The 22483-nt window shown below is 33.8% G+C and overlaps 1 protein-coding gene across 2 annotated transcripts in view; it reads left to right on the top strand.

Moving 5' to 3' along the window:
- The first annotated feature begins 1906 nt into the window (after positions 1-1906).
- The window catches only part of LOC138702881 (popeye domain-containing protein 3-like), a 57939-nt gene continuing 37362 nt past the window's right edge, over positions 1907-22483 (top strand). For both annotated transcript variants that reach the window (XM_069830255.1, XM_069830256.1), the window contains exons 1-4: positions 1907-2042; positions 10519-10725; positions 12379-14099; positions 17459-17537. In XM_069830255.1, coding sequence (XP_069686356.1) covers positions 17462-17537 — 76 coding nt within the window. In that variant the 5' untranslated portion in view covers positions 1907-2042; positions 10519-10725; positions 12379-14099; positions 17459-17461. The remainder of the gene's footprint in view (positions 2043-10518; positions 10726-12378; positions 14100-17458; positions 17538-22483) is intronic.

Genomic DNA, 22483 nt, shown 5'->3' with positions numbered 1-22483 from the left:
ACCTTAGGAGCGATATGGGTTTCCTGAAGGACTTGGGACTCTGGGCTTATCAGGCTTCTCGTCCGCGAAATGGGACCTGGCTTTTTCAGATGCTGAAACATGATGATCCTCCTGTCAGCGTCGGACTCTCGAATGCCACGCTGGCAACCTGTTTAACTTGAACAGTCGCCACATTTAAAGAGTGAAAGTAATATATATTTCCTTGGATAGAGTACAACAAAAAATTGTAATACCGTTGAAGAAACTGCTTACTGAAGGATGCTCTGATAGGAATGGTGAACGGGAGAAGATTTCGGGGCAGAAGAAGGTATCAAATAACAGACGACATGAACAAGATATGGATTATATGCGGAGACTAAAAGGAAGGTGGAAAATAGGAAAGATATGATAATGCTGGGTTTGCAGTAAAAGACCTGCCCTTAGGGTAATAGAATACATTAGACCATGGTCATAGGAAGAAAAGTAAAGAAAGTAAACTTGCGAAATCTAAATGAGGCAATAGAGCAAGTTTCATATACTTGGGGTGTACTATAAGCAGTAATATGAGCTGCTGTCAGGAAGTCAAAAGGAGAATAACAATGGCCAAGGAAGCTTTTAATAGAAAAAGAAGCATCTTTTGCGGACCTCTGGAAAAAGAACAAAGGAAGAGACTAGTGAAGTGCTTTGTGTGGAGTGTGGCATTTTATGGCTAAGAGACATTGACATTACGATGAAGTGAAGAGAAGCGATTAGAAGCGTTTGAAATGTGGATATGGAAAAAATATATAGGCCTATAGCGTGTAAAATGGACAGACAGAATAGAAAATGAAGCTTTGCTAGAAAGAGTGAGTGAAGAAAGAATGATGCTGAAACTGATCGGGAAGAGGAAAAGGAATTGGTTGGGTCACTGGCTGAGAAACTGTCTACTGAAAGATACACTGGAAGGAATGGTAAACGGGAGAGGAGTTCGGTGCAGAAGAAGATATCAGATAATAGACGACATCAAGATACATGGATTATATGCGGAGACTAAGAGGAAAGCAGAAAATAGGAAAGGCTAGAGAATGCTGGGTATGCAGTGAAAGACCTGCCTTTGGGGTAATAGAATACATTAGACCATGGTCATAGGAAGAAAAGTAAAGAAAGTAAATTTGCGAATTCTAAATGAGGCAATAGAGCAAGTTTCAAATACTTGGGGTGTACTATAGGCAGTAACAAGAGCTGCTGCCAGGAAGTCAAAAGGAGGATAGCAATGGCCAAGGAAGCTTTTAATAGAAAAAAAGCATCTTCTGCGGACTTTGGGAAAAAGAACAAAGGAAGAGACTAGTGAAGTGCTTTGTGTGAAGTGTGGCACTTTATGGCTAAGAGACATTGACATTACGACGAAGTGAAGAGAAGAGACTAGAAGTGTTTGAAATGTGGATATGGAAAAAAATATATATAGCGTGTGAAATGGACAGACAGAATAGAAAATGAAGCTGTGCTAGAAAGAGTGAGTGAAGAAAGAATGATGCTGAAACTGATCGGGAAGAGGAAAAGGAATTGGTTGGGTCACTGACTGAGAAACTGCCTACTGAAAGATACACTGGAAGGAATGGTGAACGGGAGAGGAGTTCGGGGCAGAAGATATCAGATGATAGACGACATTAAGATAAATGGATGATATGAAGAGACTAAGAGGAGAGCAGAAAATAGGAAAGATTGGAGAATGCTAGTTATGCAGTGAAAGACCTGTCCTTGGCCAGAACACTTTGAAGGAATGAATGTATGAAAGAAAGGAAATAGTAAAAGAAATGGAAAGGAAGACAGAAGCAGAACATAGTGGATATGTTGTGTGGGTGGGAGGAGAAACTTCACGACAGTGTTGACTTAATCTGCAGCGATTTCACTGTGGTACGCGAAGTAGGTTGTGAGTGCCAGAGGCGCAGGATGACTGAGCACCCCACGACGGTCCAATTCGTAAACCAGAAAATGTGGGACAAGCGAAACTTATAAATGCAGACACCGGTCAGACCTCGTGTCGACTCTGCAGCATGCCTGGTGCAGTGGTGAGCGCGAACGTGGTGAGTGAACAGTGGTGAGGCTGTGAGTGCAGAACACGAGCTGGGAGATCGACTTCGTTGTCCGACACAGGGAGGAAGTGCCAATGGCAGCAATGTACAGAGTGATCCATAAAAATTATAGCCGCACTTAGGAGTTATATTCTTGAGAGAATTTTGAGTACAACTTCTTATATTAAACTGTAGGTTCTTCCCTATATGGTTACTGTGTGATGGCAGTTTAACCCGGGAAAATCGCTACATACAGTATCGTTCGGGTAGTCGCATACTTAGCATCTACCGCAGCATTGTAGTTTTCCTATTATAACTTTTGAGCTGTAGTGAGAACACGTGTTTTCTTAACACCAGGGACTTTCTTTTGATGTATCACAATATGCTGAGTAAACCGTAAGTAATGTCATTAATTTCAGGGGGTTATTCTTTGAGATATTTGAAACAAAAGGTTTAATACAATTTTTCTGGTGTTTGCTTACTTTCCGAGATAAAAATTATTTTATGTGAAACTATTAAAATATTTTCACAAAAATCTGAATAACTTCGAAAGGTATATACATAAATATAGAGCTAAAAATACGAATTCTCTGCGTTTGTCTAAACCAAAATGTAAAACCAATGCAGCTTTTTATCATAGCATGAGTCAAGGTCCCAGATTATTAAACAAATTTTATTCTAGTATTTTTTAACCACGAATCCTCTCCAAAGTAATAAAAAAAATTGTATTGGATTTATAGTTTGGTTTTAAACATATTAAACACTATTCAATCTGTATTCACTCTCAATTTTAATTTTATTTTTGTCCGTATTGGAATCCCCTCCTGAGCACGAGTCTTACTCATTCAGGAGTGGGCTAGTTTATCTTTCATTGTATTAACTTGTATTCATTTAAAACTTACTAACAATAAAATAAAAATAAATAAATAAACATTTCATAGCGTGTTTTGGGCAAGCCATTGATTTAATTCCCATAATGCTCAGCCAATTTAAGAGTACAGTGTATTACGATAATAAAAGCTTGAAAGAATTTTAGTTTTCTCCTTTAAATGTGCACAAAGTTGATCCGAAAGAATGTGACGTTTCGTTAAAATGTTACATTTGTTAGGATTATTAAAGGAAAAAACTAAAATTCTTTCAATAATTTATTATCATAATACACTGCTCTCTTAAATTGACTGAGCATATTGGGAATTGCCCAAAACATGCTATTAAATGTTTCATATAAAACAATTTTTATCTCGAAAGGAAGCAAAAACCAGCAAAATTGTATCAAAGTTTTTTGTTTGAAATATCTCAAAGAATAACCTGAAATTAATGACAGTACTTACGGTTCACTCTATATAATTTGTTCGAAAAGTTGTACATACTTGCTTTAACACTTCCTATTTATATTCCACTGGTTTTTGTACTGCAAAATATAAGTTTTTATTTTATTTTAAGAAGGGGTAAATTGCCCGGAGAAAGATCTGCAAAAGTTCAGGTTTAGGAACTTTTAAAAGGAAATTATAGACCCGAATAGGATTATAAATTCACTGCCTTTACGAAGGCATGACAGTAATTATTCTGAGTTGCTGGTGTGACAAAAATTTTTTCTCTACGGAGTACCGTGTATTGTCCGAAGAAAATTCTTCTAGCAGATCAGATAAGGTCAGATAGAGACGAGGAGAAACTTCCAATCCCTTCCATTTTGGTGTGATTGTCATTTGAAATCGATATTTAGTAAACCGTTCATATTGCGGCAACCGTTAAGTTAAAAGTTAAAAAAATAGCAGTGTTTGTTCTAACTCTGGGACAAAAATACATACAGGGTGTTTCATAATAACTATTCCTACTTTTCAGATATTACAGAGGACATGTAATGAAACATATTTTAATAAAGTAATGTACATAAATACTTCCGTATCGAGATATAACGATATGAAAGAAATGAGAATTTCAAGGAAAAGTATCTGACCACTATTCCTCTGCGGTGACACAGTGGTCAGGTCTTCAGCCTGTCACCCAGGCGGTTCGGGTTCGTATCGCTGTCAGGTATCAGATTTTTCATTGAAATATCCATAGTGAAACTTGTGGTGGACAAGGTCGCTGTTGGTGTTTTTCTCGCGGTTCTCCTGTTCCCCATATTAGGCATCTACAGCATTCCTTCAACATTTCTCCATTCCGTCATCATTCCATAGCAATCCCCGAACGCCGGCTGGCGATGCACGGAGGTGGCTGGCCTAGGGTCGAGGGGGTTACCTGCTCTAAACCTGGGCACGCAGCGAACTTTAGTGTAGTCAGCTGGTGTGGGATTGGGAATGCGCCTATTTTGAGGGTTAGTAAAATATATCTTGAAATGTCGCAGTGCCTCCCTTAAAAATTTAATTCAATTAAAAGACTAGTCTTTTTTCCAAGATATTGATCTAGCATTGAAAATATTTTATGACAGGGAATATTTCGCTGAGGATATTGCTCCACATAAATTCTCTGTGTGTCATTAGCATTGCCGTAAGCTGCTCCATATGCCATATGCATATCTGCTAATTCAACATTTTTAAACCATAGCGTTTCCAATGAGTGGGAATTTATTAACAGATCTGATAGAAAGTGTTTTGTGACATACAACGAAAACAAATCAACTTCATTTGTTTCCTTGGTAACAGGTAGCAGTTTAATTTCTTGAACTATTGTAATATGCCGGGCAATTTGCGATGCTGCTATTGCTGCTGCTGATGATGATGATGATAATGATGATGATGATTATGATAAAAAGAAAGAAGAGATTCTAAACTACGACTCGGGCAGACAGCCTTTGACGCTTACCACTTGCAGTATACGTATGCAGTGAAGGAATATGATGCCAATTTACAAACAAAAAATATACAGAGTGGAAGTGTGCAGATTTTAACAGTTTATTCCTTGGATAGAGTACAACAAAAAATTCTAAACCATATTAGTCACAAATGAATAGTTTTCTTAGAAAAGAAATAATTCTCTCGTAAATGTTAACACTGTTTTACTCTGTAAGTACTACCGATAAGATTCTGATTTTTACTGTTGTCATTAGAGAAACTGATAAGAAATTATTTATCCCTTTGCAGTTTTCAAATTAAATGGACGGCTTTCTTGCAAATTAAATGTAAATATTAACACGTATCGTTATATTCTGTCATTAGGAAGACTGACAACCCTACTGCAGTGACTAGGGGACGGAATGCTGCTATTCAGACCGAGTGCGTGTGTGTTTCTATGTGAGTTTGCGATGCACTGTTGCCAAACTACGCGAAATTTCAGCTTAATTTTCTAACTAAACATGCACTTAGTTACAAAACTCATTATAAGATTTCTTATTTATTTTAATATGTTCTAATGTTTCCTTCAATATGCCCAGTTGCATCACTTCCACCCAATACCTATATCTAAATAGCTGAGTATCAATAGTTGCAGCCATCAGTTGGCTGAAGCGTTTGCTTGCCGATCGGGAGTTGCGCTCAGACGTGGGTTCGATTACCTGTTCGGTTTTTTCCGAGTTTTTCCCCAACCGTAAGGCGAATTTCAGGTAATCTATGGCGAATCCTCGGTCTCATCTCGCCAAATACCATCTCATATCACGACTCCCATCGACGCTAAATAACCTAGTAGATGATACAGCTTCGTTAAGTAACCAACTAAAAAATCAATAGATGCAAAATACATGCTTTGGAATGCACTATTTAAGGCTTACAATTTGATACGGACTGTATTGCATAATTGTGTTTGCGCTTGCCATTCGTTTCTTGTAAGTTTAATTGGTGATGAATTGAAAAGGGAAAGACTTTGCGTTCCCTTTCGCTGAATTTTAAACGTACGATCCCGCCTGATAATGGTGGAGGCAGAACTGCATGACGAAACGGACGGCGTGACAAAAGCACAACGAGTGCAACTTTCTTCTGGTGAAGTGGGAGAGACTACACAGCACAAAATTATTGGGCATGTCCGTCTCGTTCACTTAGCTAATTCTGAGGAATGCGCAAAATGCAGGCAGAAATTTCTCAGGCGCAGTAATTACGAACAAGGAGCGGCACAGATGCATTATAGGGGGCCAATCTCCTTATTGGTTGATTGGTATGAATGTTACTATCGAGATGTATTGTTGTTATAATCGACATAAAATATGTTGCAAACTTCTAAATTAACAGTCAGTTTTATATTGTTGACTTGTAGCCTACTTCAAAATGGAAATAATGGCAGTAATAGTAAAATATTTTTTCCCTGAACCAAAAATATAACACAATGTGACTAAAATCACATCAGTAAAACTGTTTAAATTTTTTTATTTAATGTTTTAATTTGGAAGCATTTAAATCTTATCGAATATCGAATGCTAAAAACGCTAATCGAACCATTACTTCCGCTGACTTTTTTTTTTTTTTGCGTATAATGTGTGACGGGTGGCCCCTATAATGCATCTGTTCCCTGGAAAGAGAAGTAATACGAAATGTTATTTTTGTTTAGAAGGTATTAATCACGTTTCTGTATTTTATTTTATTGCTAGAGAAAACAATATCATAATGATGCAAAAATCATTTCGAGATTATATCGAATAGGTAATATCATAACACTTCTCGTCTTGTCGATAATAGCGTGAGTGAATTATTCAAAGAGATAATTTGCATGATATTTGCAATAAGTATGTATGTATGTATTTATTTACACTGCAAGTGGGCAAGCACCCGGTGGCAGTGGTATATACAATATTAACAATACACAATAAAATTATAACCAATACACAATAAAATTTACAATACACAATACAATTTTACAACACATATACAATTTTACACACAATACAATTTAACAAAATAATAATAAAACATAAAATAAAATACCTAATTTTACAATACAACCTACATAATTATCTATAGGTCCTACATAAGTTTCAATAGTCTTTCACTTTACTCTTATCTCATTCCCTGTAGTGGCACTATGACGCATTTCACTGACACTTTAGCACACATTTCACTGACACTCTGTAACACATTTCACTGACACTATAGAACACATTTCATTGACGCTATAAATTATCACTGATCGGAACTGTTCACTGCACTGTAAAACCATAACTTCACTGACTCACCTCGCTTCACTGATACAACAGTTCAAATAAGTCAAATAATTACATCCTTATGCATACTTATAAACAGAACTACATTTAAACTAAACATTTCTAGTCTAAGGCCCTCTTACACGCTAGTTTTAAATAATTTACAATTCAAACCTAGGAAGTAAACTCGTCAGCCTAGATAAATACATGTCACCTTAAAAAATTAAATGTTGAATGTCACCTTAATTTTAATTTTCACTTTATATATATATATATATATATATATATATATATATATATATATATATATATATATATATATAAAGTATGTTTCATGAATAATAATAAATAAATAATAAAAGGAAGAAAATAACATAATTAGGGACCCACATAACTATTACTATTAAATAAGATATTTAAGTTGATAACAATGTATTTCATTGGCCGGCATGGTCTTGGTCTCTTGCAATATGAAATTCATGGGTAAACATTTAACAAGAGTTGTAGAAATTATGATTAGTGAAACAGCAAAATTAAACAAATATGTGAGGTTATATAATATTATATCTTATATTTTGAACTAGATACTTTCATTTAGTGAATTATCGACAAGATGAGAACTCTTGTGTTATTTGTATAAGACTATTTCACGAATATATTAATAAATAACTTATAACATACACAAACAGATTGTATTGTAAATTAAGATACTTTTTTAAATAGTACATTTGCTAACACAGCCATAACGCAATGTCACGGCCCACTGTATTGTTAAGGTAACAATTGAAAATATTTAACAATTGAACATCAGGTGTGACAAAATTGCTTCGACAGGATTGCAATTCTTTGGTAGCCTTGTTTAATATTTTGCCGCACCTGACGTTCAAATGTTACATTTAGTATTTTCATTGTTTCCTTTAAAATACAGCGGGGCGTGATACGAGTATTGAGTGATGACCGTGCTAGCAAAATGTATTAAATATCTTAATTTATAATATAATATTTTTATATGTTATATGTTTTTATTAATATATTCTCGAAACAGTCTTATTCAAATATCCCAAGAATTCTCATAATGTCGATTATTCACTAAATGAAAGTGCCTAGTTCAAAATAAAATGTTATAACCTCAAACATTTGTTTAATTTTCCTGTTTCATGAATGATTTCTACAGATTTTGTCAAATGTTTATCCATGAATTTCGAATTGCAGGAGGCCAAGGCCATGCCGGTAACTTAAGATATAGGCATATCTTATTTTAATAGTAATAAAACTATGTTATTTTCTTTTTATTAATTTATTATTATTATTATTATTATTATTATTATTCCCGAAATAGTCATATTAAACTATCACGCATGTTCTCATTTCTTTGACTAAGATGAGAGCTCTTGTGATATTACCTATGGAAATATCTTCTCTTCCGAGGGCAATTTTGGCGTTCATCCAAAGAATGTTTAAACTTAGGTTTGCTCGTGCACTTCGTAAGATATTACGGGAATCGAATCTCGGTACTCCTGCCTGAATCACGAATACGGAACATAACGATTCATAATTGTCACATACTCAAGCAAGCAAGTTCGTAATCAGGGGTGCTAAAAATATGCATATCCGAGCAGACGGTGATTAATGCCGTGTAAGAACGTGGGCTGCTATTTGTGTTCATTCGTTATCTGGCTGTGCGAGATGTTGATAGCCTGATAGACGAGCAGCTTATCACGCGAAATAACAGCTTCAGAACTTCCTTCAGCATACCACGCCCTCAGGAAATGTCTCGTAGGGCTACCTTAACCCTTCAAGTTACAACCATCAATTAATCCTGCACTGCGTACGTACTTAACTACGTTGAAAAGTAATAAGAACAGAGGGTACTTTTACACATACGATTACTGTGAGTAGCCCCTCAAGTGCATATTCCTAGGAACACATCATTTTCATTTGAATTTCTATATCCTTTTACCTGAATGCTCAACTCCAAAATCTTATTTCAATATTCATTTTTGCACGATTGTGTTTTTTGCTATATTTTACAGCTTTTGTTGTTAGGCCTTGAAAGTTAGAATTCCCACACAGAATCCTGTTGCTAGGGAAACCATTCTTCATAACATAAAACCATAGTCTAGTATATACTTTACAGTCACGAAGCATGAGTTGATGAGAGTACTAGGAACAATAGACTGTGCAGGTACTATTTCGCATTGTCTGTGATGAGGCGATAGTAGCGATCCTAGTATTATTATGATGTACGAAGTACATATGATATTTCCGTGCAGAATTTCTGCGTCACCACATGATGAAAGATGAGTGGAACAGAGAAAATTCTCTCCGGCACCGAGATTTAAACCCGAGTTTTCAGTTCTGCGTGCTGACGCTCTATCCACTAAGCCTCACCGGATTCCCATCCCGTTCTCGGATCGAATCCTCTCAGTTTAAGTTCCACCTCTTGGGTTCCCTCTAGTGGCCAACTCTCATGCACTGCGTCATAGATGTATGGCAGTGGCACAATGCCCACATATGTGCAGAGGTGCACTCATTATGAGTGACTAAGTGGCCGGGATCCGACGGAATAAGCGCCGTCTTAAATCACTAAGTGATTATTTTCGCATATCATATATTATTATGATGTACCGAAGTAGCCTACATATATGATAGTACCTAAGAGGTGGAACTTAAACTGTGAGAATTCAATCCGGCATCGGAATGGGAATCCGGTGTGGCTTAGTGGATAGAGCATCAGCACGTAGAGCTGAAGACCCGGGTTGAAATTCCGGTGCCGGAGAGAACTTTTCTCCGCTCCACCCATCCTTCATCATATGACGACGCAGAATTTCTGCATGGAAATATCATATGTACTTCGGTACATCATAATAATATATTATAATATTTGGTTTTATACAACCACGTAGAAGTTTTAACTGTGTAATTAAGAATGTCTTCAACTATGCATAAACTAAAGCTAAGTAAATGGCCTGCTGACATAGCCAAAGATCATACACACGCGATATGACCATGTTAAAGTGTGTCAAAATAAATATATGTAAAAATATTTTGCAGATTATTTTAAAAGTCGGTTGAGCGATGCCCAATGTCGAGTACTAGACACAATACGTTTGTTACAGGACTTTCTCGATTAATTATACCTTAATAATAACTGATATTGGTTTTTCAATGTTTACAACACACATTTCCCATCTTAATGGAACCATGTTAACATTTTTATCAAATCTTAAAATATCATTCCTTATCAGCCAGGCTTGAACTCATGAGCTCCTGACCCAGTGCCGAGCACGGAAACCATTACGTCACTAGAATGGTTTAAATATGCATTGGATTTATGAACGTCGTAAGTTAACACACTAACGGACCAGAGCGCACATCCTTAATCTCTCCCGGGACACGAACTCAGATCTCTTCATGTTGCAGGCAACGCTATTCCTGGCCGCGGTGTTCCCCGCGATGGCGCAGTATGGGGAAATCCCTGTCATCAGTCACGAGGCACACCCCCCTGTGAATTATGTGACACCGCCGGGAACCAGCTACGGGGAACCTGCTGGAAAAGTGTACGCCGTGCCCGGCAGCTATTACGGGGGCGGCGGGGGAGGAAAGGCAGCAGGCAGGGTGAAGATCCAGGTGAGATTTATGAACGCCACACATTACAGGAGGATCGCATGTGCAAACAGAGCGCGACTACACGAAATCCTGATAATATAAAACTGACATAAGGAAATCGCTGTTAAGTTCATTTTATATGCGTTATTAATTAAAATCAACCTTACAGTTACATTATCGTTGCCTTGGCAACCAGGAGTTCATACTAAAGGTTCATTCACAATGAAAATTAAACATAAACGTAACATAAACACAGAAGTTTGCGGTCAGGCTACCAAATGGGATCATTCACAATGATTCACATAAACACTGACGTTAACATTACCGTTAGACGTTAAAACATGACAGTTTGCAAATTCCAAACTTCCATGTTTATCCTTACGTGATTTGGAAACAATGCACAATCGTATAGCGATGAAGTTTACAACACAATATGAAGAAATGACGTCGCTGTTATGTTTCCATGGTTACAAAGTATCTTTGCGGTTTTGTTTATGTTCCCATCGTGAATGTTGGTATGACTTTTTAATTTTACGGTAATATTTAGTTTCTAGAGTTAAAGATTACGTCTTGTTTAATTTTCATTTTGAATGGGTCATTAGAGTTAGTCTTGTTATGTGACGTTAATACAGTCTATGTTAACTATATGTAGTTGCTAGGATACGAAATCGTGGTAATACTAAAACTGACATAAGGAAATCGCTGTTAAGTTCATTTTATTTGGCCTACATTATTAATTACAATTATTGAACCTTAGAGTCAGTCTTGTTATGTGACGTTAATACAGTCTATGTTAACTATATGTGGTTGCTAGGATACGATATCGTGGTAATACTAAAACTGACATATGGAAATCGCTGTTAAGTTCATTTTATTTGGCCTACATTATTAATTACAATTATTGAACCTTAGAGTCAGTCTTGTTATGTGACGTTAATACAGTCTATGTTAACTATATGTGGTTGCTAGGATACGATATCGTGGTAATACTAAAACTGACATAAGGAAATCGCTGTTAAGTTCATTTTATTTAGCCTGGATTATTAATTACAATTATTGAACCTTAGAGTCAGTCTTGTAATGTGACGTTAATACAGTCTGTTAACTATATGTGGTTGCTAGGATACGAAATCGTGGTAATACTAAAACTGACATAAGGAAATCGCTGTTAAGTTCATGTTATTTAGCCTGGATTATTAATTACAATTATTGAACCTTAGAGTCAGTCTTGTTATGTGACGTTAATACAGTCTGTTAACTATATGTGGTTGCTAGGATACGAAATCGTGGTAATACTAAAACTGACATAAGGAAATCGCTGTTAAGTTCATTTTATTTGGCATACATTATTAATTACAATTGAACCTTAGAGTCAGTCTTGTTATGTGACGTTAATACAGTCTATGTTAACTATATGTGGTTGCTAGGATACGATATCGTGGTAATACTAAAACTGACATAAGGAAATCGCTGTTAAGTTCATTTTATGTACATTATTAATTACAGTTTAACCTTAGAGTCAGTCTTGTTATGTGGCGTTAATACAATAATATGTTATAATATAGGCCTATATGGTTGCTAAGATACGAAATCGTGATACTACTACAATTAACATAGGGAAATCGCTGTTAAGTTAATTATTAATCTACACTTTGAATATCTCTGTACTTGCAGGTGTTCCGGGGGCCCACTGTGGAGTCTGAACATGGTCACTACGCTCCCTGGGGCTACTACGTTGTACAGCCAAGCGACGTTCAGAAGGAACACAGCCACGACTTTCACTGATTTGTTAATTTTAGTTTATTTATTTATAATAAATTGTTATGTTTAAAGAAGTATCAGAACTGTCAAAAGATCCCATCCACATAATTTCTATGGTCCACTTCTCACAAGACTTGATGGAAAACGTCAAGACGTCTAGTCGAAAGAGAATCATTTAACGTAGCCTGGTTGCTGTACAAACAAAAGAAACACGAGCTATTCAAGTATAATTATTTATATTCACAAAATCTGAAGTGTGACCATAAATATGCACATGTGTCACACTGTCTCTTCACCGAATCGGAAAATTTATTCACTTATATCATTGAACTTGTGTTTTTAAAAACAACTACTTCAATAATTTATTAAGTTAAGCCATTTTCTTAAATAATTAGTATGTAGCTATATTCTAGGTTTTTCAGGAATCATTGGCGCCCAGCCGAATTTTTACATGCCTCTTCAATATCTTGCTTTTCTTCAGTTTCTAAATCTACGACTTTTCGTTCATCCAATTGCATTTCTTCCAATTCTGATTTTCTGAGCACGGTACCATCCATGATTGAGTGATTATTATGCAAACTCACAAGAACAAAAACTTTATTTACATCCGTACAAATAAACCTATAGAAGAGCGGTCATCAGCACAGTGCACTCTCGGGCTGGCGTCTCTTACCCGCGGATAAGAAACTGCACTGTTGTGCATCCATGACTGCTGGCGGGTATGATTTCTTCCACTTTCTGCTGCACGATGGGGTATATTACGATGCACTGCTTACACGTTAGCCATTTCAGCGAGTGGTGACGACAAACTTTGGCAACGTTTGTATGATTACCAATCTATTCCAACTGTGTATTGTTCAGCAATAGTTTTCATCAATGTTAAAAGACTAAAATAAAGTTTGTGAATTTTTTTTTTATGTTTGTGATTTTGTTTGTTACAATAAAATATGTTTGCAGATACATGTATTCCTTATTTTCGTTGCCTTCTATGTAAATGTGTTCATGCTCTTTTTTCTGTATTTGTAATTTGTACAGGTGTCTTCACGGAGAAAATTGGGCTGGTACAATTTTGGTACATTATAGAAAAAAATCTGGTACATTTTATTTTCGGCCAGTGGCAACACTGATGCATGCTGGTCAGGAAATGCGCTCGGGAATGAATTCGATTCCCGCTGGGGCTGACTACCTGGTTGGGAATTTTCTCAGGTCTTTCTAACAATAAGGCGAATATCAGATAATCCCATGACGAATTCTCGGTCTCCTAAATATCATCTCTCTATCGCCAATACTATCAATGATAAGCGACCTAGTAGTTGATTATTGATAAGGAACCAACTTAAAAAAAAAGAGCAGCTCTTGTTCCACGTCTCCCTCCAATCGTTTGAAACTTTTATGAATATGTTTTAAAATATTTTCAAAGAACCACTAAATTCCATTTCATACTACTAGGTGGCATTGGTTGACAACTCTGCCATCTTTCAGCGAACTGCAGAACTGTTTGTGTCCGTGCCTGGACCGTATTGACGTATTTACATGCCGCCATGAACAACATGGCGATGTGTTTGTATTCTACTCCGCACACGGACTGATTGTCGGTTTATTTTCGGAACTTGGGACCCTCAGAAGACATTCAGGTACGTATTTTGGCGACTTACAACCTCGACAGCTCAGTGTAGTTGTAGGGTTACTGGAAATAAAGTGTGACGTAGTGGTTGTCAGTCTGTTTTTGGCGGCACTTTGAAATTCATCTTCAAATGTATCGGGACTTTGGCCTGTCGAAATTATTTAACAAGAAATCCAGTAATGATTATTCAGTTCTTTATAGTTTGTGTGAGAAAATATTACAATGAGTTTTAAAGTTTCTTCCTGTTAAAAGTAATAAGTAGATATTTCCCTATATTTTTATTTTATTCTAGTAAAAAGAAGCTACTGTTAATAGAAGTTACAATTAAGAATTATTCATCATTCTTATGAACTGAAAAAAGTATTATATAAAATATGGTTCTTTTGTTTACAAAGGAAAACAAAAAAAAAACGTGTAAACAAAAGACATTATAGATAGGCGATAAATTGTTTGCATATTCAAAAAATATGTAAAATTAAAACATATAATGCATAATTGTTGTGCATCATTTCAAATAAAAAAGTCTGTAATAAGTCAATGATGAAGTGAATTAAGCAATTAACGGGAATTTTTATATTTTTTAGATTATCAGTCGCAAGTTAACAATATATGTCATGTTATATCTTTTTAATACTTGTAATGAATTTTAAATATATTCGGAAATGAACATCTTCAATAATATAAATGTGACAGCAATGAGAATTTTGAGAGATGTAGACCTATTCTTTTTAATATATTAATCGTACGAAGTATGAAAGGAAAACATTTTGATGTTGAATAGGATAACATTTCGAAATTTTGAATGATGTACACATTTTCATCATCCCTCATAACAAAAAAATGGTTATCACCATTTGCCTATCTGTGTATAGATACGAAATTAAAATTTGAAGCGAGTCTTGATGGGGGTCCACCTGTATGTAGGCAACAATTTCGCACGACTGTCCACAAGAAACATATATACAGGAGCTCTTGTTTACTGCACATGTGCAATGTGTTGAAAGTGAAACTTAAACAATAATGAAGATCCTAATTTTATTTCCGTATCTGAACATTACTTCTTATGAACTAAAAAATAGAGAGTATTATATGGAGCTTAAATCCATTGCATTTATCTGCCATATTAGAATAGTAGGATAAGAATATTAACTAGTAATTGTTGGTAGTTTTGAATAACTGTGTCTAACCATTATCACAGAATAAATAATAATAATAATAATAATAATAATAATAATAATAATAATAATAATAATAATATCTTGAAATGGTGTACGAGAGATAGATGTAACCATTTATAATAAATACGTTTTATGTTAAGAGGACAAAATGGTGATTTAATCGAAATGGATTTTACATAAAATCTTTTATCCCTTCAATTCAAGGATAGGGCATTATTCCTTTCCGAAACTATCGTTGTATCCATCTTTTCTTCGGCCCTCCAACATCCAATCCACCTGCAAGTTGATAAAAGTGTTTACCAGGTTACCATATTACCCGTTTTTCATCTCCGAAGATTATTCCGAAATACTCGACTAATCCCTTCTTGCAAAATATTCGAAATTATTGTTGGCTATTTTCTTCCACATTTTGCATAACTTAATATTACGAAAACTCGCTACAATATACTGTACCGTTACCAACAATTATAAAAACTAGAATAGCTTCCACTACCTTAGCCACGAATGAATAATTCCTTCAGTGTTCTGAAACAAGTAGAAGAAACACAATAGTTTTCACTACGCTACGACGAATGAGTAATTCTACAGTTTATTCAGACAATAAGAAAATACAGAACAGCTTGCACTATATTATGCATGAATAAGTAATCCCTTCAGTAGCTCATGGCAGACTGAGACGAACTGCACGTTTGCAACGGTCGAAAAACGTTTTTGAATTTCAGTGCGTACGACAGGTGCACGTTTCTGTCCGTCCAGTGGCGTCAAAATAATATTATAATGTTGCGTAATATAATATAATATAATATAATATAATATAATATAATATAATATAATATAATATAATATAATATAATATAATATAATATAATGTAATGTAATATAATATAATATAATATGATATAATATAATATAATATAATATAATATAATATAATATAATATAATATAATTTAATTTAATTTAATTATATAAGTTAGGTCAGATGCAACAGTGTTCATGAGTAGAATAGTTATATGCAATAAAAGTAATTTGATACAGTTGTATGAACACTTTTTAATGATTGAATAAATTTATTAATTTTATTCAATCGTTAAAAAGTGTTCATACAACTGTATCAAATTACTTTTATTGTATATAACTATAATTTAATTAATTAATTTTTAATCTTCCTCAACTTGGTGAGGTTGCGAAAAACAAAGAATGTTAAACAGTAACATTTAAGATGACATTAAAAATGTCTTGCAAGAAGTTTGTATACAATAAACTGAAATTTACAGTAAATAATGTTTTACAATAATTAAAATTTGCAGTAAAATAAAAAAACAGATAAAAAATAAAATGAGAAAATTCAACTGTAATTTGAATTGAAATACATATGTCGCCGTAAAATCTGCAGAGAACTCTTCAAAGCTATAATAGAAATTTCCTTAATTTGTTGTTGTTGGGACTCCAAATTTATGACAGAATGAGACGAATTGTTTTGTTATGGTCCATCTAGCGCCCACCATTAATCCGATGACTTCTGTATCCCTGAGTTTATATGATGTTTTGTAATAAAGGATAGTTGGTTCATAAATTGCCCTTTTCTCTAGATTAACCTCCTCGGGTTGATTCTGATGTGTCTCGAATCTGATGGTCGGATCCAGAATATATCCTTTTGTCTCTCCAGGTTTAAATGTTATAATATCAATACGCCGAAGACTTCCGGTATCCGCTATTCCGTGGACTTCTTCATAGGTAGTGTAGCCATTGGACTTAAGGCATATGTTAAGTATATGTAATATAATATAATATAATATAATATAATATAATATAATATAATATGATATAATATAATAGTATGATCACAGTAAGTCCATTGTACTGTAATACTTATGTGGTATACATTGAATAAAGAAATAAAGGAAAATATATTGTATTAAATTTGTTTCACTCTCATGATTCTTACGAGTATAAATAAGAACCAATTTTATTCCTTAAAAATCTAAATACCACAATAACAGCCAACAGAGAATATGAATGTTTTATGCAATTACAGGAATCCCTTGTGACTTTTTCAAGCGATCTCTGGACATATGACAATGCGGCCTAAGTATTTCAGCGTATCGTATGCTATGTTATTAAATGCAGTGCCGGCCTATTCGGTGAGAGAAAGGAACAAACATTACGGAACCGATGTGTGACTGTTACAGGCGATGACGACCGAGGGGATGCCCCCCAACCCGGAACTGAACCACACTTGGAGGGTGGAGGAGCACCAGGAGCACCCCGGTGAGTACATGCGTGCTTACTTCACGAGGTTGACAATATCTACCGCTTTTAGGGGAGCAGGGCCGCCTTTCAATTAAAGGCATCTAAGTGGCCACTAAAGAAAAATAGAGACATCCGCCAAGAATAAACCCTTATTGTAAAATACAGGACCACATAACCTACTGAGTATGTCCGACAATAGGACAGAATATGGCTTGGTAAACCTGCTGGAAGAAGACTAGTTGAAGAACGGAGAATCCTGTTGTGATATTTATTAATGAACTATTCAATGAATGAGTGAATTAATTAAATAATGATGTAATGAAGACATGAATGAATTGGCGAATTAGTTAATTAATTAGTGAATCAATTAATTTCTGATTAAATTAATAGTTAATTATTAAAGAAATGAGTGAATTAATTAATTAACGAATTAGTTAATGATGAAATGAGTTCATTAATTAACGAATAACTGGGAGAATGAGTTAATTAATGATTGAATGAACGAATTAGTAAATAATGATTGAATAAATGAGCGAATGATTTAATAAGTAATTATTGGATGAATAAGTGTATGAATTAAGAAGTAATGATTAGATGAATGACTTAATGAATTAAAAAGCAATGATTGAATTATTTATTGAGTAATTGGGTGTATTAATGAAATAATTAATAAATAATGATGGAATAAATGAGCGAATGAATTAATAATTAATGATTGAATGAATAAGTGTAGGCCCTATAAATTAAGAAGTAATGATTAGATGAATAACTGAATGAATGAAAAATTAATTATTGAATTATTTATTGAGTAATTGGATGTATTAATGAATTAATAAATAAATAATGATGGAATAAATGTGCTAATGAATTAATAATTAATGATTGAATTAATGAGTGAATAAATTAAGAAGTAATGATTGGATGAATGATTGAATGAATTAAAAAATAATGACTGAATTATTTATTGAGTAATTGGGTATATTAATGAATTAATTAATAAGTAATGATTTAATGAATGAATGAATTAATTAATGATTAGATAAGTAAATGACTGAGTTAATAAGTAATAATTGGATGGGTGAGCAAATGAATTATAATTAATTATTGAATGAATTGGTTAATCAATTAATGTTTAGATAAATAAGTTAATGAATTAATAAGTAATGATAAGATAAATGAGTCAATGAATTTATTAGTAATGATTGGATGAATGAGTCAGTGAATTAGCAAGTAATGATTGGATGAATGAGTCAATGAATTAATAAGTAATGATTGGATGAATGAGTCAATGAATTAATAAGTAATGATTTGATATAATTATAAGTGAATGAATTAATAAATAACGATTGGATGAAAGAGTGAATGAAGTATTAAGTAATGATTGAATGAATGAATGAATTAATTATGGATAAATAAGTGATTGAAGTAATGAGTAGTGATTGAATGAACAAATGAATGAATTACTAAGTAGTGAATGAATGAATGAATTATTGGATAAATAAGTGACTGATCTAATAAGTAATGATTGGATAAATACGTGAATGAACTAATAAGTAGCAATTGAATGAATGAATGAATTAATGAATGAATGAATTAATTAATTAATAGTGAAATAAATGAGTAAATTTATTAATGAAATTATGAGTAAATTATTTAATTAACGCATGAGTGAGTGCATGAATTAATGATTGAATGAATGAATAATTAATGACTGAATAAGTGAATGAATGAATGAATCAGTATATTAATTATGGTTGTATGAATGCATTAATGAATGAATTAACTAATTAATCAATGATTGAATGAGTGAGTTAACGAATTTTTTTATCGTCATCGTGAAGAGGTATACAATATAAATACATGTACCTGTAATAATTAATGATAAAATGAATGAGTGAATTAATTAATTAATTAATTAATTCAATACCTCTGTGAAATAAGGTTGGATGTAACACTTGGGCAACATTGTACATCCAATCTTTTTCCATGGAGGTATTCAATTACTGAGTGAATGGATGAATTTGTGAATGAAAGAATGAATGAATGCATAAGTGAATGAATAACTGAATGAGTGAATGAATGAATGGATGAATTAATTAATTAATTAATTAATTAAAAGGAGAAATTAAAAGGTACGTGATTGTACGTCCTTTGAAGGGAATTTGGGGTGAGAGCACGTGTTTCCAGTCTGTCAGGCAGTTGTCTCACGCCTGTCTTTGTACCACCTTTCCCTTTTGACTTGCACGATCTGAGGATGCCCATCACCAAGGCTGTCAATACCATCGAAGGCGGAATGTTACGAACTTGAGTACCATATTGATGTCTGTAGTGTGACGTCTGGGCAAACATCGAATATGATATAGAAGCCATATTTCCACAGATGTTGTTTCTGCTGGAACTTACTGCATTAAGATAGGTTCAATAATAAGTACAAAAATGATGTTCAAAAACTTCGAAGACATTTCTGACTAACCCTGTAGATTTTAATGACAATATTTTCCCACTTAGCTCAATCTCGCAAGCGTTATGTCAGACATCATCACGCCCACCGGCGTACAGTCTTACACGCAGCTCTGGTCGTCGCTGGCCTGCATGTCGTCGCTCTTCACGGTCGTTCAGCTGCGGTTTGCGTGCGCGTCGCTGCCTGCTAATTGACTCTCGTTTTTCAAAGCGTTCGCTATTACAACATGATGACTACCCGTAATTATTTGATTCACAAGGACCACGGTTATTACTTATCAAAACACGCACTAAGGATTTCAGTTTTGGACTTTTCCACCATTTTACCACTTTTAGGTACCGTACTCTGGCCCAGTGCGTACAGAGATGAGGTTAGTTATTCATACTCGTATATTATATTGACGTGACGTCATGTCTGAGGCGTGTCACGGGTACTATCGGGGAACACTTTCATCTTGTTTGTGCTGCAGTTGAAGTTCTATTCATGAATCAAAACTAGACCTCGCAGACTATTCACAATGCATTATAATGACTATTTCGTTTATATGACGTCATTCTATTTTCGGCCAATGAATTGTAATGAAATTTTGAATTCCAACCAATCACAGTCATACATCGCGATAATTTCTGCAGCTCGATTTATCACTATCAATTTATCGCATGGTCATTCTTTTGTTTAGTCAGTGTCGCCAACTGATTCCACGTAAATCAATGAGCATCAATCCATTGTACTAAATAAAGTGCAAAAATCCTGCTTCCACATCTACATCTTCATCTTCTAATTCCATGTCCATTGTATCTAAAGAAAATTACACTCCTTCATTAACAATTGTTCATTTAATTAATGTATTAATCAGGTTATTTGTAATTATATTATAAAATGTTTAAATTAAATTATGATTTCACAGATAATGAAAACGTATTTCTGTTATAATAACAAGAGAAAAGCGCAGTACATGTAATTAACATTTTTAAACCTGTATTTCGCTTTTCTCAGTTTGCATTACTGAATAACATTCAATTTTTTTATTGCAACAATCGTTATTCATCTATTTCGACTTCACAATGTCTGAATAGATTAAGTATTCATAAATATACAATATTATTAACATTTTATGAGCGAATTTTAGACATATATTATTTACATTTTTATTTTATTCGCGAAATAGTCCTAATAAATGCCACTTGAGGTCTGAGATTACTATATATAAAGACTGATACTCTCATGACCTTTCCTACAATTTAAATTATTTATTCATTTATTTTATTTATTTTCACTGGCACGTTTAAGGCTATAAGTCCTTCTCTTCTATTCAACCAACATAAAAATACATAGCAAATATAAATAACAGCAATACAGAAAAAATGGAATTATAATAACAACAATAATAATACTAATAGTAATATTAATAAGAATAATAATAATAATAATAATAATAATAATAACAGCAGAATGTAGGTATAGATGAAGAGGCGAAACTTGGTATGTGAGCTGTGCGAGAGAGCAAATAATGTGCTATCAGAGAGTTTGTTTCATAACGGTTAATATTACAAGAAACTACCGACACGGAAGTTCATCTCAGATTAAAATCTATCTTCCCCCTCCATATCTATTGGTGATATACCTAATCATAGCACATGTTAAAGTCACGGGACAAGTCTTGCCTCCTCTACTATATACTGTATTTACTTGCAATTCTAGAGTCAAAGAATTAAATTGCAATTTAGTGTTATATAAGATAATTTGAACCAAAGAAATAATTAACATACAAAAAGAACATTTTTAAATGACATGCTATAAGTTTTAATATAATATGGAAGAGAAATTTTTGTATTATTATTATAATTTTTCTTTGTTAAGTTTATTTATACTCGCTTTAACATCTGTGGTCACATCGCATGTTAGGATCTGTGGATATACCAGTAGGCCGTTTTTACTATTGTTGAGTTCCTGTTTCTATTATGTAGATGGCTTGCGTTCATGTAACTGAGTATGGATTTTGATTAGACCTAATGTTTATGATACTGGTGACTGAGGCGGTGATGAATCATGGTATGTAAATTTCCAATCAGGCATTTGCTTTGTGACTGAGGTAAACTTGTATTATTATACAATACTTGATTTGCTTTTGCAGAAGCACGTTATTTTGGTATTTTTATTACTGTGGTAAAATGTATAGTTTGATAATATATTATTATTATTATTATTATTATTATTATTATTATTATTATTATTATTAATGCTATTTTGTTAGTCCCTTTGTCATGAAAGCAGTTTTATTAATAAAATGAACATAAAACAAGATGTTCTTAGCAGAAAATTAGAAATATTCCATTCCAAATGCAATTTTTAACTTGTCTGAGCATTTTTACAAAATTTCCTCATTCAGTTTTAATTTAAATTACGCGTTATTTTTTAAAAACTCCGGTATATATGCAATACAATTATATATTTCGTTGTTTATTAATGTACCAATGTACCAACCAGTATGTGCATAATATGT

This window comes from Periplaneta americana, chromosome 7 (assembly GCF_040183065.1).
Source record: "Periplaneta americana isolate PAMFEO1 chromosome 7, P.americana_PAMFEO1_priV1, whole genome shotgun sequence".
NCBI lineage: Eukaryota > Metazoa > Arthropoda > Insecta > Blattodea > Blattidae > Periplaneta > Periplaneta americana.
The sequence above is the reverse complement of the archived record's forward strand: the minus strand, read 5'-3'. Positions and strand labels throughout refer to the sequence as shown.